Below are 14,818 nucleotides of genomic sequence, written 5' to 3'. Positions count from 1 at the left end.
CCTGATATGGCTAAGTTACAGTGGAAGAGGCTGCCAGTCCTGGATGCCCGGCAAACCTGAGTCACTTACAAAGGGTGTCCAGGCCTCCCAGCCACCATTACTCCTTCTTTACAGATTGGAGGCTGAGGGGTCCAGGTGTGCATGCAACCCCATTCCAGCCCTTCTTGGCCTCCCTGTATCATCGTCTCTCACAAGCCCACAGCCTAACTAGCAAGTAGAGACAGGGACTCCAAGACACAGTAGAGTTGAGCAGTTAGTTCTACTGAGCAGACACGGTCAACACAAATGTTTAGTTCAGGCTCAGTGGCACCACTGAGGAGTTTCACTCCAGCATGTGCCTTCCTCAGGTTTGTTTCCCAGCCCAGAGGTTTTCAGAGAGGCAAACGTCAGGGTGATAGTCACTCTGCATGGAGGCAGGGCTGCAGGGGCCCCCATGGGAACAGATCCAGCATTCAGTGTGAGAGAGCCAAGCAGGGATCTAGGGGAGCTGCCAGTGGCCCAGGTGTGATGCAGCCACATCTAATCTCCTCACTCCACCTCCAAGCAACCACCCTCAGAGGAGGCCCCCTCCTTCCTTCCCAGAAGCCCCAGGCAAGGGGCGTTACAGTGAGACCATGGCCCAACCTGCATGTGGAGTGTAGCATGGACCTTTAGGGGGCTGGCTGGTCAGAGAAGAGCCAGCCTTTTCTTTCACAGACTCTGGCACCCAACACATAGCTGCAGAGCATGGCTTCAAGGAGGCAGGGCTCTCAGTTACTGGGACAGTAACCAGGATAGGAAGGAAAGTGTTCACGTTGCGTTGTCTCAACCTGGTGTGTACACGCTAGGCCATCTGCATCTATGGATGGGGGCGGGTGGGTGGTGAACATACTTCCTATGGTACCCTCAGACGCCAGTCCTGGGTAACAGGGCTGCTCCCCAGTGTAGGAGATGCCAAGGCCTTCCTTGGCATGCTCACATAAGATAGCTTCCAGCCCAGTTTCTCAAGCAGGGCCTGGTGGGTGACTAAGGAACCTGGCGGGGGGGAAGGAGCAGGGCCCTTATAACTTAGCCTCTTGCTCAAGGTGAAAAAAGGAGAGTTAGAGGGGGTATGGGCTGAAGCACGCATGGGGGCAGGGACCCTCCTCTGTTCCTCTCTCTCTTACCACCCAGCAGTGTCTCCTTCCCAGGGCACATGGGAGGGTGGTGGGTGATAAAAATAACGTCTGGGCAAGAAGTGAGTTGCTACTTGAGGCTGAAGGGATGTGGCTGGCGGGCGTTTCTACATGGTAGGGCAGAGGGGTGACCAGCGCAACAATGAACCACAAGCCAGGCTAGGACGCCTGCCATGCAGCCACAGAGCCCAGAGTGGGCACAGGGGCCAGAAGTGGTAGGGTCCACTTTATGGGTAGACCTGGTCTCCTGGACATTGGTCCCAGAAGATGCCACACTCTAATCCCCAGAACCTGACAAAGAGAGAATTCTGATTGCAGGTGGAATTAAGATGAATGATCAACTGACATTCAAACAGAAAGATGATCCTGATACATTGAGGCCCCATTTAATTATGGGGCCCTTAAAAATGAAGAAGGAAGAGAGCAGAGGTCAGGGTGATGCCCTGTGCTTGCTCTTGCTGGCTTTGAACATGGAAGGAGGGGCTCCAGGCTGAGGAAGGGGGCATACTGGAGAAGCTAGACAAGGAATAGAAATTGATTCTCCCCTAGAGCCTCCAGGAAGAAATGCAGGTGCACCTTGTACCTCTAGCCGGCGAGACTCATGCCAGACTGACCATCAGCGTTGTCAGATAATCAACACGTGTAGTTTTAAAGCTTTTAGTTTTGTGTTTTAAGATAGTCTCTCACTATGTTGTCCAGGCTGTTGTCAAACTCCGGGGCTCATTGATTAGTGTGTGTAGTTTTAAGTCACTGAGTCTGTGAGATGGTAGCAATAGAAGCAAACACAGCAGATGAGCCCAGTTTCCCGGACCCCTTCCTTAGGTTTCTACCTCTTCTCCCTCCCAGCTGGGGGCCAGCATCACTGAGGGACCAGGGTATCCCAGTCCAGAGTCCAGAGCCAGGACTGCAGACTCCTTCCCACAGTCCTTGAGAGCCAGACGCTCTTAATTCAGACAGACAACATCCCCACTTCCCTTGCTTCTCCCAAACTCCTGCCAGGGTTCAAAGTACCACACAGAGGAAAAGGGCACAGCCCTGTCTTCTGGAGCCACCAGGTTAGTTGCAAGACAGTCATCAGGTTATGGTTCCACTTGCGGGTGCTTGTTTCCCCAGTCATCTCTGCCCAGGACAACCAACATGGCTCAGCGGCCTCTCAATTGTCCCTGTCTGAGGTGACTCCCTCTTATTTCCCTCCAGCCCTGGCAGGTGGATGTTTTCAGCAGGCACAATTGACTCATCCATGAAAAACAGACACTAAGGTTGTCAGTCAAGGTGACTCCCGCCAGGATGTGCCTCCACTACCTGTGGGCAGGCACCAGCTAGAGCTACCCAGTTGGACAAGGTAGGTTAGACCTGCAGGGGACGAGGCTGCAGGCCTGCTTGGCACGGGACATCTTTGTGGTATGAGAATGACACAGTCCTGCTATGTCCCTCCATCTCCCTCAGGGCACACAGGACAGGGAGCTGGAATGCTGCCTACCATCTCCAGGAAATAACCAGTCCAGACTAAAGAGATGAAAAACAGAGACAAGAGACTGCAGGGTATGAAGCAAGCAAGGAAGACACAGGAGGGGCCTCTGAGAATGTGTCTTTAAGATTAACACTTTTTTTTTCCTGGTGCTGAGAATGGAGCATAAGGCTTTACCCATGCTAGGCAGGTGCTCTACCACTGAGTTCCATTCCCCAGCCTTTTTTCTCTAGAAGAAAGCACTGCGGCCACTTGGGAGACACAGATGAAGAAGACTGCGGTTTGAAGCCAGCCCAGGCAAAAAACAGACCTCAGCTCAATCTATAAGCCAGACGTGAATCATGTTCCAGGTTAGGCCAGGCAAAAAGCATGAGACCCTATCAGAGAAATAAATAAAGCAAAAAGGGCTAGAGGTGTGGCTTAAGTGGGAAAGCACTGGCAAGTACAAAGCAAATTCAATCCCCAGTCCAGCAAAAAAGTAAAAAAGACACTGCAGAGAGGAGGAAAAAAAAAAGCATCAGATCAAGTTTTCAAAAGAGAGGCCCATGGTTCATGTTTAAAGGGAATGTAGATGTGAGAACTTACAGGTACCTATAAAGTGCTGGGGGGAGGGAGCACTCAAAAAATGTGCAAATCCCATCATTCTTACAAAAGTGGAGATGCAGAGAACCCAGAGCTTCTGAGGAAAACAGAGTAGATGCCACAGGCTTGGAGATACCTCAGCAGGGCAGGGCAGACCTGCAGTCCAGGCACAGGAGCCCTGGGCTAAACAGATGCTGTGTTCCTGGCTGGGCCTCTGACAGCAATTGCAAGGGTCAACCTTGTGATGTCACTGCAGGCAGATGTGAGCAAGGGCCAGGCCATGGCGTCTTACCTTGAACACCTTGATCTGGCAGCTGGCTGAGTGCAAGTGTTCTGTGTACTCGCCATTCTCATTCTGCTTAAATGTGTCGATCTGCACCCGAAAAGGCACCCCCTTCTCACCCCCGTGCTTCCTTGGGGTGAACTCTGTGCTGATACAGTGCACCTGGGAGGAGATGATGAGCAGGTAGTCAGGTGGGGGCGTCTTACCTCTTCTCCACATGGAGGTATGTATCCCAGCCTCCACTTCCCTGCTGTTCCCTCTCCATCAGGCCAAGGGCCTCCCTGTCCACATCCTTCCACCTCTGTCCCTTTACTTTGCCTGACCAGGTACGTCCTTGTCATTGCTCCAGGCTACTGGCGCCTACCCTCACCTAGGGACTTCTCCTTTGGCAAATCCTACAGAGTTGAGTACAGGGATTCAAGCACAGCCCCTAATATTCTGGTGCCTATTACACCTTTTTTTTTTGGTGGTACTGGGGTTTGAACTCAGGACCTCAAGCATTCTACCACTTAAGCCATTCTACCAACCCTTTTTTGTGTTGGGTATTTTTGAGATAAGGTCTCACAAACTATTTGCCCAGGCTGGCTTCTAACCACAATCCTCCTGATCTCTGCCACAGGTCCCTGGTACTAGAGCCAGGGACCTGCTATATATAATACACATTACTGCTATATTCTAAAATAATGTTAAAAATACATTACTGTAATGATGATAACACTGTAGTAAGTTTTATACAGTAAGAATATTATAATTTTTTAAAAGAAATATATCACTAAATATATCACAAAATAACTACTAACTTTTCTTGAGTGATTTTCATGGGAAAGGTATTACATCAATATATTTAGTATTTGATTTATGAAATAAGTGGGACACTAAGAGGCAGAGAATGGGGAGGAAAACTTGCTCTCTATACACAGTGGTGTCGATGAGGGAGCCAGGATCAAACCCAGAACTACACCACAAGGCCACAGCCAGGCCCTTAGCCACCTCAACCTCAGGGAGTACCAGACAATGAGGCACCACAGCAGGAGTAGAAAATGAGCAACTCGTTCAATAACAGCATCTATAACGGGAAAAAATGCTTACTTTCCAAGTATATATGCTGGGAAATATTGTTTATTCTATAGGCAGAACCTGAACAGAACTCTACAGCATTCAGGAAAGGACTCTCACCCTGTGCTCTAAACAGCACCTGTTCTCTCCCTTCAGCTCCCTTCCCTTAAAAAGCAAACAGGAGCCATCCAGACCCTCCGGATGGGCTGGTTTTGAGAAACCACCGCCAAAGCCTTTCTGCTTGCTCACCTGAATGAAGGCAGATGCTCTCTTCGCAGGATCCCACAAAAACTCCACTGCATTCAGCTGGGTTGGGCTGGCCCTGGGGTCCAAGATACCAACAGACAGTGGAATATCTGCACATACATACACACACACAAAAGTGCAAACGTCAGCCTCTCCCGAAGACTCAGGGAAGGATATCAATACAGGGCCAAATTCCTTCACCACAATTTGAAATGCCCAAATCTCTGGGAGCTATTTGGGCAGAACTCCTCTGGCAGGCAGCTTGACTTGAATTGCCATGAACAATTTGTAGTCTTTACCCTGTTTTATGTGAACAGTCATTTTATTTTGCTGCAGAAATACCATGCTTGAGTTTCTGCTGGAAGTGTTCCTTGATGCTACGGGTACATCATTCTACTTTCTGAATCCTAAAATGCATCTGGTCTCAGGGGCTGTGGACAAAGTGGCATGGGCCAGTACCTGAAACCCCCCAAATTCCACTTCCATTGTGTATCTACCTCTGTGATGCTTCCTTCCCTTGTCACTTATCAAGATCAGTTAAGGCTTTGCATTTTTCCAGAAAGCCCTCTTGGAACTCCCTGCTGGCATGTCTTTGAATTCCACTGGACTTTTCCTTTCCAAAGAAAAAGGGAATTTAGGGCAGGACCTGGTGGCTGGTTACCTCTGCAAGCTCCAAGGACTTCCTTCCTTCCTTCCGCCACCTCCCTCTTTTTTCTGAGACAGGGTTTCACCATGTAGCCCAGGCTGCCCTTGAACTCACAGTCCCCCTGCCTCAGCCTCCCTAGTGCTGGGATTTCCCATAGGGCTTTCCATAGGGCAGTAGTGTGCTAAGATGCCCTGTAGGCATGGGTCCAAATGGCATTCATAAAGAACCCCAACGTGGCCTGAGTGCTTTGGGCTGGATCTGGCCCAGGAGACTCACCGATATCCAGGATGCGATCCCCAGGCCGGCTCCACCGCCAGCCCTCTAGCTGCTGGTGCTCTGTGTACTGCAGCCGGCGGTCATGGAAAACCACACGGATGATGCTCTATGAAGGGAGGTGGTGGGGAACAGCTGGGTGTGGGGGTCAAGGAGAGCCAAGGAGGAGCCTGTCCCAATGCCCCCAGCCTAGGTGAACCCTCCCACCCTTCAAGCCTCCTGGGGTTTCCTTCCCAGTCCTCTGACTCCATGCACTACTTTCTCCTCAGAAGCCACAACCACCAATAATGGGAAGGCTGACAATCCCTGCCATCATTACCAGGATTACGAAGGGCTTTGACACCCACATGTGATTGACATGGGTGAGCGAACCAAAAGCTCAGAATGGCTTGGTAAGTGGAAAAGCCAGACTTGAGCCTGCAACTGTCCGACCCAGAACCCACTCCATCAGCCCAAGCCACTCTCTCCCTCAATGGGAAAGCATGATCCCGAGAACGGGATGAAGGCTGAGTGGAACCCGTATCTCTTTCTCTGAGCTCCCCCCACCCCCACCACACACACACACAAACACACACACACACACACACACACACACACACACACACACACAAACACACACACTTCTCTTGCCCTGCCCAGCAAGCCCAGGTGCTCAGGCCCCAACCAGCCCAAGACTGACCTTCACGTATTTTGTGTTCAGATCTTGAAAGTCTCCCAGCTTCCTGTTCTCCAGCAGTCGGATTTCATAGGACTGACCTGGGGGGGCGGGGCGGTTGTTAATGGTACATATTCCATTTCTGAAATGTTTCCAAGCTAAGGGCTCACCAAGCTAGCAGCCTTCTCAACACCCTCCATGCCCACCCAGACCTCAAGGCTGTGAGGAGTGAAACAGAAGAAAGTCCATGGCCAGTTCGGCTCACTCTCTGGACTGACTGAGCCCCAAGACTGCCATTCAGCCTGCTTGGGCCCTAGGGAATGTACCATGTGACCTCTCCAGAGACAGACTATGGAAATACAGTTGATATTAAAATTACAGAACACACACCATTGTGCATGTATAAGGAACCCACCCAGATGGTGGACATAGCTACTCAGATTCGAATTACTAGCAGATAACTGCCCACTCCATTCCTGAGAACAGGTGTAAAGGAACGAAGAAGCCTGTTAAACATTGTCCTCTAATGGAAGAATGAAAAGCATTTTCCCAAGTTAAAAGAATTTCATGTATTTGAAAGGGTGTGGGGATTCTATCCAGCAACATGAAACCAGCACAAGCTGGCCCAAGAATAAGCAGGAACAAAAGATCCATACATCATAACAACAAAAACTTCAGAGTGTCTCTGGAAGACAATAAACAAGCAGGAGACAAAGAGTTCCTGGATGGAAGGCATCGAATGACGCCTGTTCTCCCTCAAGTAAATGTCACAATACAATTCTAGCAATATATCAGTTTAATAAAAGGTGTTGTACATATAAGAGGAAATATTTAATCACTGGTATTGGTAAACTGGATTCGCTTTATTTTTTTTCTTCTCTGTGTGACACTGGGAATTGAACCCAAAGCCTTGCACGTGTCAGGGAAGCACTCTACCACTGAGCCCTTTTTTACTTTTAATAAGTATAGACTAATGAGAAGATACCCCTCGGTGTCATCTAATATAACTGTGCGACATTATCAAACCCAGGAACTGACACTGGCACGGTACAAGTCACAGCACAGTGGCCCTTGCTCAGATTTCCCTAGCTTTTGCATCTCTCTTTCTCTCTCAATGTCTCTTTCTCCCTCTCTCTCTCTCCTTCCCTCCCTCTTCTACCTCTCCCTCTTTCTTGTTCTCTTTCCCTCCCCCCCACCCTCACAGATGCAGAAGTATGAAGTTTTATTCCACCTAGACACTACCTGTGCAGACCCTCACCTCCTAACAAATAGCAAAATCAGTTACCATTAGATTAGAAGTGAATTTCTTAAGGGGGATGAGGAGGAGATATCACCTGTGACACAATTTCAATTAGACAGTTCGGGAGAGCTACTGTACAATATGACCTGTATAGTTAATGGCATGTTACGTTCTGAAATACACTGGGTCCAAGTTTACACATTACAGAAAACAACACACTTGAAGGGATGCATGTTTTAGTCTGATCTGGTCATGTCACATGATAAATATGGACAGTTTTCATCTGTCAATTTTTTTGGGGGGGGCAGCACTGGGGTTTGAACTCAGAGCTTTGTGCTTGCAAAGCAGGCACTCTACCACTTGACCCATGCCTTCAGCCCTCACCTGTCAATTTCAAAAAGCAATTTCTCAAGGTTTTAATATGAATGAATAATATCGCACACTTAGTAGGGAAGAGTTTCTGAACCTGAATTCAATGAGGAAAAAAAAGAATTCTAACGATGAGAAACTTAAAATTATATACACGTATTAATGTAAAAAACTTAATGCTAACAACAAACTAGGAGCAGCAAACCTAATTGGTAACAGTTATTTACAGCATAAAAAGCAACTGACTAGAAAAACACTAAGGTCCTCCCCTCAGGGAGCTGAATGGTGGTCTTACATCCTGTATCACATTTTAATTCCAGGAAACTCAGAATGTGACCTGTTATTTGGAAAAGCAGTCTTAGCAGATAAAATTAAGGGTTCTGAGATGAGGATATATTTGGAGATCATTCCCTTGGGCCCTAAATCCAATGACTAGTACAAATGAGAGACACACAAAGAAGGCAAGGAAAAGAGAAGGCCACATGACCATGGAGAGAGATGTGATGTGGCCACAAGCCAAGGAATGCCTGGAGCCACCAGAAGGTAGAGGAGGCAAACCAATTTCTCCCCCCCACACTACCACCCCAGGTTCCCAGAAGGTGTGAGAATAAGCTTCTGTCACTTTAAGTCAATGGCATGTATAGTAATTTGTTATAGCGGCCACAGGAAGCAAGCCCATGAGTAATGGACAGCACAGGAAAAGAATAGGAAATTAAAACATTCCATTCAAATATTTACAGAGCAACAGCTGCGTGCTGAGTGCTAGGCAAATCCTAGGGACACGCTGGTGAGCAGGACCCAGTAGCAGCCACAAGCCATCCTAGAACTCACTCAACCCTGTTGCCCCTAGACCTGGACGCGAAAGTGACCATGCACAGTCATCCCCACTCGGTGAGACCCCCTTCTGGGCTCCTAACAGCGCTATCCTATGACATCACCAGCACATGCTTCTCAACCACGCCAAGCCCCAGTGCTGCTTGGAAGGTGTTCTGTGCACCTTTCCCATCATGAGGAAGAGAAGCAAACCACAAACTTGTCCTGCCTACCTACCTGACCAGAAGACATGCCCTGTAAAAGGGTCTTGCTAATCCAACTCATCTAACTTTCTGGAAAAGGCAGACTTTAAAGGTACATTTCCTGGCTCTTGAACCAAGAGTCCAGCCTTCCCTTGCCATGGTCGTACAGAGCACCTCACACACCCTAACTGGTTTTTCCAGTGTCCTCCACCTTCCCTGATGAAGAACGGCACTGGCTAAGGCCCAAGGCACAAGTGGTCATTATGGGAATTTACAGGTGCTCCAGGGGACCAATTAGCGCTGACCCTAGGCTCTGCAGACAACCTGATCTCAGGAGGTTGCAAAGCCTGCGCTGAGGGGCAGAGCCATTGGGTGGGGCCGGGATCACATCCCAAGCCAAGTCCCACTCCAGGGCCTCTCCCCAGTTACCCTGCTCCTCCAGCCTGACTCAGGCCTGTAGATGGAAGTCCAGCCGCCCTGCCCATGCCTGCCCCAAGGCCAACACAAGGCCAGACTCATCAAGTACCCCCTCCCATGGCATGGCGCCACCAGACGGCCTTCCTCCAGGTTCACATACTAGCTGTGGAACGCGGTCACGTAGGCTGGACTCACCTAGAGCATGCAAGCCCTCTCTGCTTAGCCAGCACCATTTCTGCACATGAGTGGAAGCCGTGGAGCAGGCCCTGTGAAGGCCCGGATTGTATCTGTCTTGCTCACCACGGCACTGTTTGTTGGGAACAATAGTAGGCTTGGCAAATGCTTCTGTTTGACTACATATTCTTTGCAGTGCTCGTGTAAGCTGGCAGTATGGAGTGTGCAAAGGTAAGACACACCTCTGCCCTCAAAGGGTTTGCAATCTTCTGGGACACATCAAAGAGTATAGGAAAAGGGCAAGAGAAAGGCAGAAATTGAACAGGAGGTGACACAGCAAAGGACTGTCTCTTTCTGCCTCCCATGAAGGGTGGGCAGGATTTCTAAAGTCGAGGGGAAGAATGATAAGGCACTTCCCCATAAAGAGGCAATAAGGCCTCCAGGGAACAATAAGCAACAGCTTCACTCGTGCGGCACACAGATGGCAGTGTCTACATAGATATTAACTCACCTGAATCTCCAAACAAGTCAATAGCAGCAGTTAGGATCATAGGCCCCACTAGACAGGAGGAAGCAGGGGCCAGAGAGGTTACCTGCCCACAGCAAGCTCACACAGCACGTTAGTGGACAGCTGTACGTGATTTTCTTTCAATTTCTCCTTTCTGAAAGGCAGAGACTGGCCATTCTGTACCCCGATTAAGGTCTGCCTCCATGGTCTTAAAGTGTAACTCCCTTCTGTGCTGAGATCTTTGCTTGTTTCCTACATTCTGAACAATTACTTAAAAGGGGTGGGAAATCCCTACAGGAAGTGAAAGAACTAATTTCAGAATTGTGTAATGCTGGGGAGGTTGTGGAGTGTTAGAACTGAAAACACAGGGTCAAAATCAGCACCCCATAGTTGCCTCCCAGCTGTGGGGCAGGACATGGCAGAACCCCTTGTGGGCTTTACTTCACTCAGTCCTCTCAACAAGCCGAACCCTCCATCTTTCCTTTATTTCTCAAATCCCAATGCCCTGTGTGAACCAAGATAGACCTCAGAAGTCTGACTAACTTCTAAGGTAACCATGCTGTGTCATGTTTCCTCATGATCAATAAGTCTTCCTGGAACACATGTTCCCATAACATTTACAGCACTCTGAATATACGGTAAGGTTTGGTAACTAAGCCTGGCACCGGTGGCTCACGACTGTAATCTTTGCTACTCAGGAGGCAGAGATCAGGAGGATCGCAGTGTGAAGCCAGCCTGCACATACAGTTTGAGAGACCCTATCTTCAAAATACCCAATGCAAAAAAGTGCTGGCAGAGTGGCCCAAGTGTAGAGTGCCTGCCTAACAAGTGTGAGTCCCTGAATTCAAACTCCAGTACCATAAAAAAAAAAAAAAGTTATGGTAACTAAAACCATCTCATTTTTGACAGGCAGCCAGTCCCACTGAAAAGAATAAGAAGCCTAAGCTGGGTGCCAGTGGCTCACGCCTGTAATCCTAGCTACTCAGGAGGCAAAGATCAGGAGGATTGTGGCTCAAAGCCAGTTGGGAAAATAGTTCGAGACCCTATCTAGAAAAAAACCAACACAAAAATAAGGCTAGCAGAGTGGCTCAAGGTGTAGGCCCTGAGTTCAAGCCCTAGTACTACCAAAAAAAAGGAATAAGGAGCCCAGACTAGACTAACTATATAGGAACCGGTTATAGGACAGTGAGAAAAAAAAGACAAGTCCATTTTTTTCAATAGTGTGAGACAATTGGTTATCCACATGGAAAAGTAAATGCCTATCTCACATTATATTGATTAATAAATCAACTCTTGAGTGAATGAAAGACCTGAATATATATATTTTGTACCAGGGTTTGAACTCAGGTTCTTGAGCTTGCCCTGCAGGTGCTCTACCACTTGAGCCACACCCACAGCCCTTTTTTGCTTTAGTTATTTTTCAGATAAAGTCTCTCATTTTTGCCTGGCCTCAGATCATTGATCTTCCTACCTTTGGCCTCCCATGTAGCTCGGATCACAGACTTGTGCCACCAGAACTGGCTTATGTATTGAGCTGGGTGCAAGGGGAGAGGATTCATTAACTTTTTGCCTGGGCTGGCCTAGAACCACAATCCTTCTGATCTCTGCCTCCCAAGTAACTGAAATTACAGGCATGAGCCCAAACCTGAACATTTCTAGAGAAAATATGAGGTTTTGACTGTGAAGCAGGAAAGGATTTCTAAAACGAAAAACAAATGTACAAATCGTGAAGCAAAAGTTACATTCAAATTTGGGTCTTCTGAATAAAAGACAGCACAGCCTAGTTGCAGACTGGAAGATACTTGCAGCAAATAAAACGATGACTTCGACATATGCAGTACACCAATATACAAGTAAAGAAAAGACCAGCAAATCAGCAAGAAAAATCTCAAAAGCACATTATTAAACAAAAAAGGTACATATGAAACTCTGTGTCGAAGACAGGAGAGATACCTGCTCATTTTTCATTTTTATGGCACAATAGGAATGGAGCAAAAATTTCTGAACATGCATTGAATTATCAACACCAGTTTTTCACCAGCGGCTTTGCTTCTGGGGCAGAGGAAAAGCAACAGGGTTAGAGAGCTCCAGTCAGATGCAGATTTGGCAAGGCTGAAAAAACTCTGTTGGGCACACTGGTGACTTTTCTCTTGGATCTGAAATTAAATCTCACAATCGCTCATTCTCTCTTGCACACACACAAATACAATAGAGGAAAAATCCTTGGATTGGTTGCTCTTCTGCTTTGTACTATGGCCATATGCTTGTGTCCAGGCTCACTCTACAGGCAGCTCCCAGGCCTACAAGATGGCAGTCACTGTACACCTCCCCCCGCCCATGCCATTTGTGCCGGCAGCACATTGGGTGCAGGAGTAACACCGACCACACTCCATCCCACAGTTGGGCTACATCAAAATCCTGCTGCAACCTTGCCAAATCTATTTTATTTAAACAGCTCACTTTTTAAACTTAATTTTATATTTTAAAGTGCATTATGAAATCTTCATATAGAAAACCATGACAATATACCAGAAATATATAATAATTGCAAAACACACATAGGTAAGGAGCTAACAGTGTTCCTGTGGGTTTTACAGCTGGTTCTGGAACTCGGGTGAGCTCTCAGGCTTGGAGACCAACCCCCATCCCACCCACTGGTCTCTGCACCTCCAAAATGTGGGCAGGATTAGTAAATGATCATAGTGTTGGAGGCTGAAAGCGAGCCCAGAAGAAAATCTCGTGCTGGGAGGTCTTCAGGAGTGCTACTATGGAGGCCAGGCTCACACCTGCAAACGTAGCTACTCAGGAGGCAGAGATCAGGAGGATTGTGGTTTGAAGCCAGTCCAAAAAAAAACAGTTCTCGAGACCCTGTGTTGAAAATGCCCAGCACAAAAAAGGGCTGGTGAGTGGCTCAAGGGGTGGAGAATCTGCCTAGCCAGTGTGAGACCCTAGTTCAAATCCTGATATTGCCAGAAAAAAGTTCCAGCACAGGAAGGAGGAAATGGATGGAAATCAGACAGGGAAAAAGGCTTTAAGGCAGCTCCCTTTACTTTTAAAACTGTGAAGGAAGGGCCTTTCAAAGTCTAGCAGGAAAGGAGCCCAGGTCACTTTGTGATGTAAACTAGCCCCACCCAGGGAGACAAGGTGACCTAAGAGTGGGAGGAGCTGGGGCAGGGCTCTGCCCATCACCCTATGCCCACCTGCACTGTGACTGAGCCCTGGTGACCCTTCCTGCTTTGGCCCTGGGGGACTCTTCAGCTGGACATCTTCAGCCTGGTGCCACACCCCAGCACTACCCCAGAAGGATGGCTTGGAACCTATCCAAAGAGCCACAGGAAAGGGCAAGAAGCTTCCTTCACCTTCCTTACAGCTGTGCCCACACTCCGTGCCCTTGCCCTTTCTCATTCTGCCCACTCAGGAGCAGCGGGCTTGTGGGTAGAGGATGGAGAAGCAAAAAAAATACAGCACTGTGCTTGGCCCTGGGCAGGTGCTCAGCTAATCTGTTTTCTCCCTCTTCTCCCAAGCAACCCAGAGTATTCAGGTGGCAGCAGCGAAGATCTCCTGGAAGGGGCCACACAGGATCTATTTGGGGCTGGAGGGCCATCAAGTCTCTGCCACGACTACTCTGCCTCTGCAACAAGGAAGCAGTCACAGACCATCCACCCAGGAGGGCACAGCTGTGTGCCAACGGACATCCAGTTCCATAGCCCCAGCCCCTTTTTCAGCCCCAGGAGGTGACAGATTTCTCATTAATAGTCACCAACCTGACAATAAATCCTTTAAAGCAGTAAGACAGCTGGAGCCAGAAGAGCTGAAGCAAGAAGAGCTTCAAATCTTGCTCACTCTCAGCAATGAGTACAGAAATGCCAAAGGAAAATAACACAATGCCTATCCTAACAGACTGGTAACATTCCAGAAGACAGACATGAGCAGCGGGTCCTCACCTTATGTGTGCTGGAAGCGGGTGATCACAGATCACGTCCTCCTGGATATTTTGACAATACTCATCAACACTAAAAATGAGCACATGTGGGCTGGTGGAGTGGCTCTAGTGGTAGAGCAGCTGCCTGGCATGTGTGAGGTCCTGAGTTCAAACCCCAGTACAGCCAAGAAAAAAAAAGTCCCAGTTAACATCACAGGGAAGGACAATGTTACTACCCCTGCCCAAAGGGCACAGCCTGAATCTAACCTGAGGAAACATCAGGCAAACCCAGGAGAAACCGTCTGTGGTCACCTGGCCCGACCCTTCAGAAATGTCAGTTATGGCCAGGTGCCAGTGGCTCACACCCGTAATCCTAGCTACTCAGAAGGATTGAGGTTCGAAGCCAGCCCAGGTAAATAATTCCCGAGACCCTATCTCAAAAGAACCCATGACAAAAGGGCTGGTGGAGTGGCTCAAGTTGTAGGCCCTAAGTTCAAACCCCAGTACCACACCCACAAAAAAATTTCAGTTATGAGAGACAAGGAGAGGCTGAGACTGGTCCAGGTAAAGCAACTGAGGAGAGACACACAACTACATCAAACGTCATCCTGGACTGACCTTGAATCAGGGCAAAACCCTGCTATTTTTGCTATAAACGACACTACCAGGACCATGGGGATAGCACAGTGGACAAGCATAGCGTGCTTCATACCCTGGGTTTGATTCCCAGCACTGCAAAAAACAGTGTTTTAAAGGACATTGTCAGAATGATTGACCCTATTTTAATAGGACTGTGATGATAGATAATG

General features: G+C 48.3%; 1 protein-coding gene across 1 annotated transcript in view; it reads right to left on the bottom strand.

Moving 5' to 3' along the window:
- Tfcp2l1 (transcription factor CP2 like 1) overlaps positions 1 to 14,818 on the bottom strand; it is a 59,198-nt gene that overhangs the window by 22,963 nt on the left and 21,417 nt on the right. Inside the window, exons 3-6 of the mRNA XM_020175363.2 lie at positions 6,388 to 6,464; positions 5,712 to 5,817; positions 4,793 to 4,899; positions 3,497 to 3,649 (exon numbers count right to left, since the gene is read on the bottom strand). Coding sequence (XP_020030952.1) covers positions 3,497 to 3,649; positions 4,793 to 4,899; positions 5,712 to 5,817; positions 6,388 to 6,464 — 443 coding nt within the window. The remainder of the gene's footprint in view (positions 1 to 3,496; positions 3,650 to 4,792; positions 4,900 to 5,711; positions 5,818 to 6,387; positions 6,465 to 14,818) is intronic.

The sequence above is a fragment of the Castor canadensis genome, chromosome 4, assembly GCF_047511655.1.
Source record: "Castor canadensis chromosome 4, mCasCan1.hap1v2, whole genome shotgun sequence".
NCBI classification, from domain to species: domain Eukaryota; kingdom Metazoa; phylum Chordata; class Mammalia; order Rodentia; family Castoridae; genus Castor; species Castor canadensis.
This window is presented reverse-complemented; position numbering and strand designations above follow the sequence as displayed.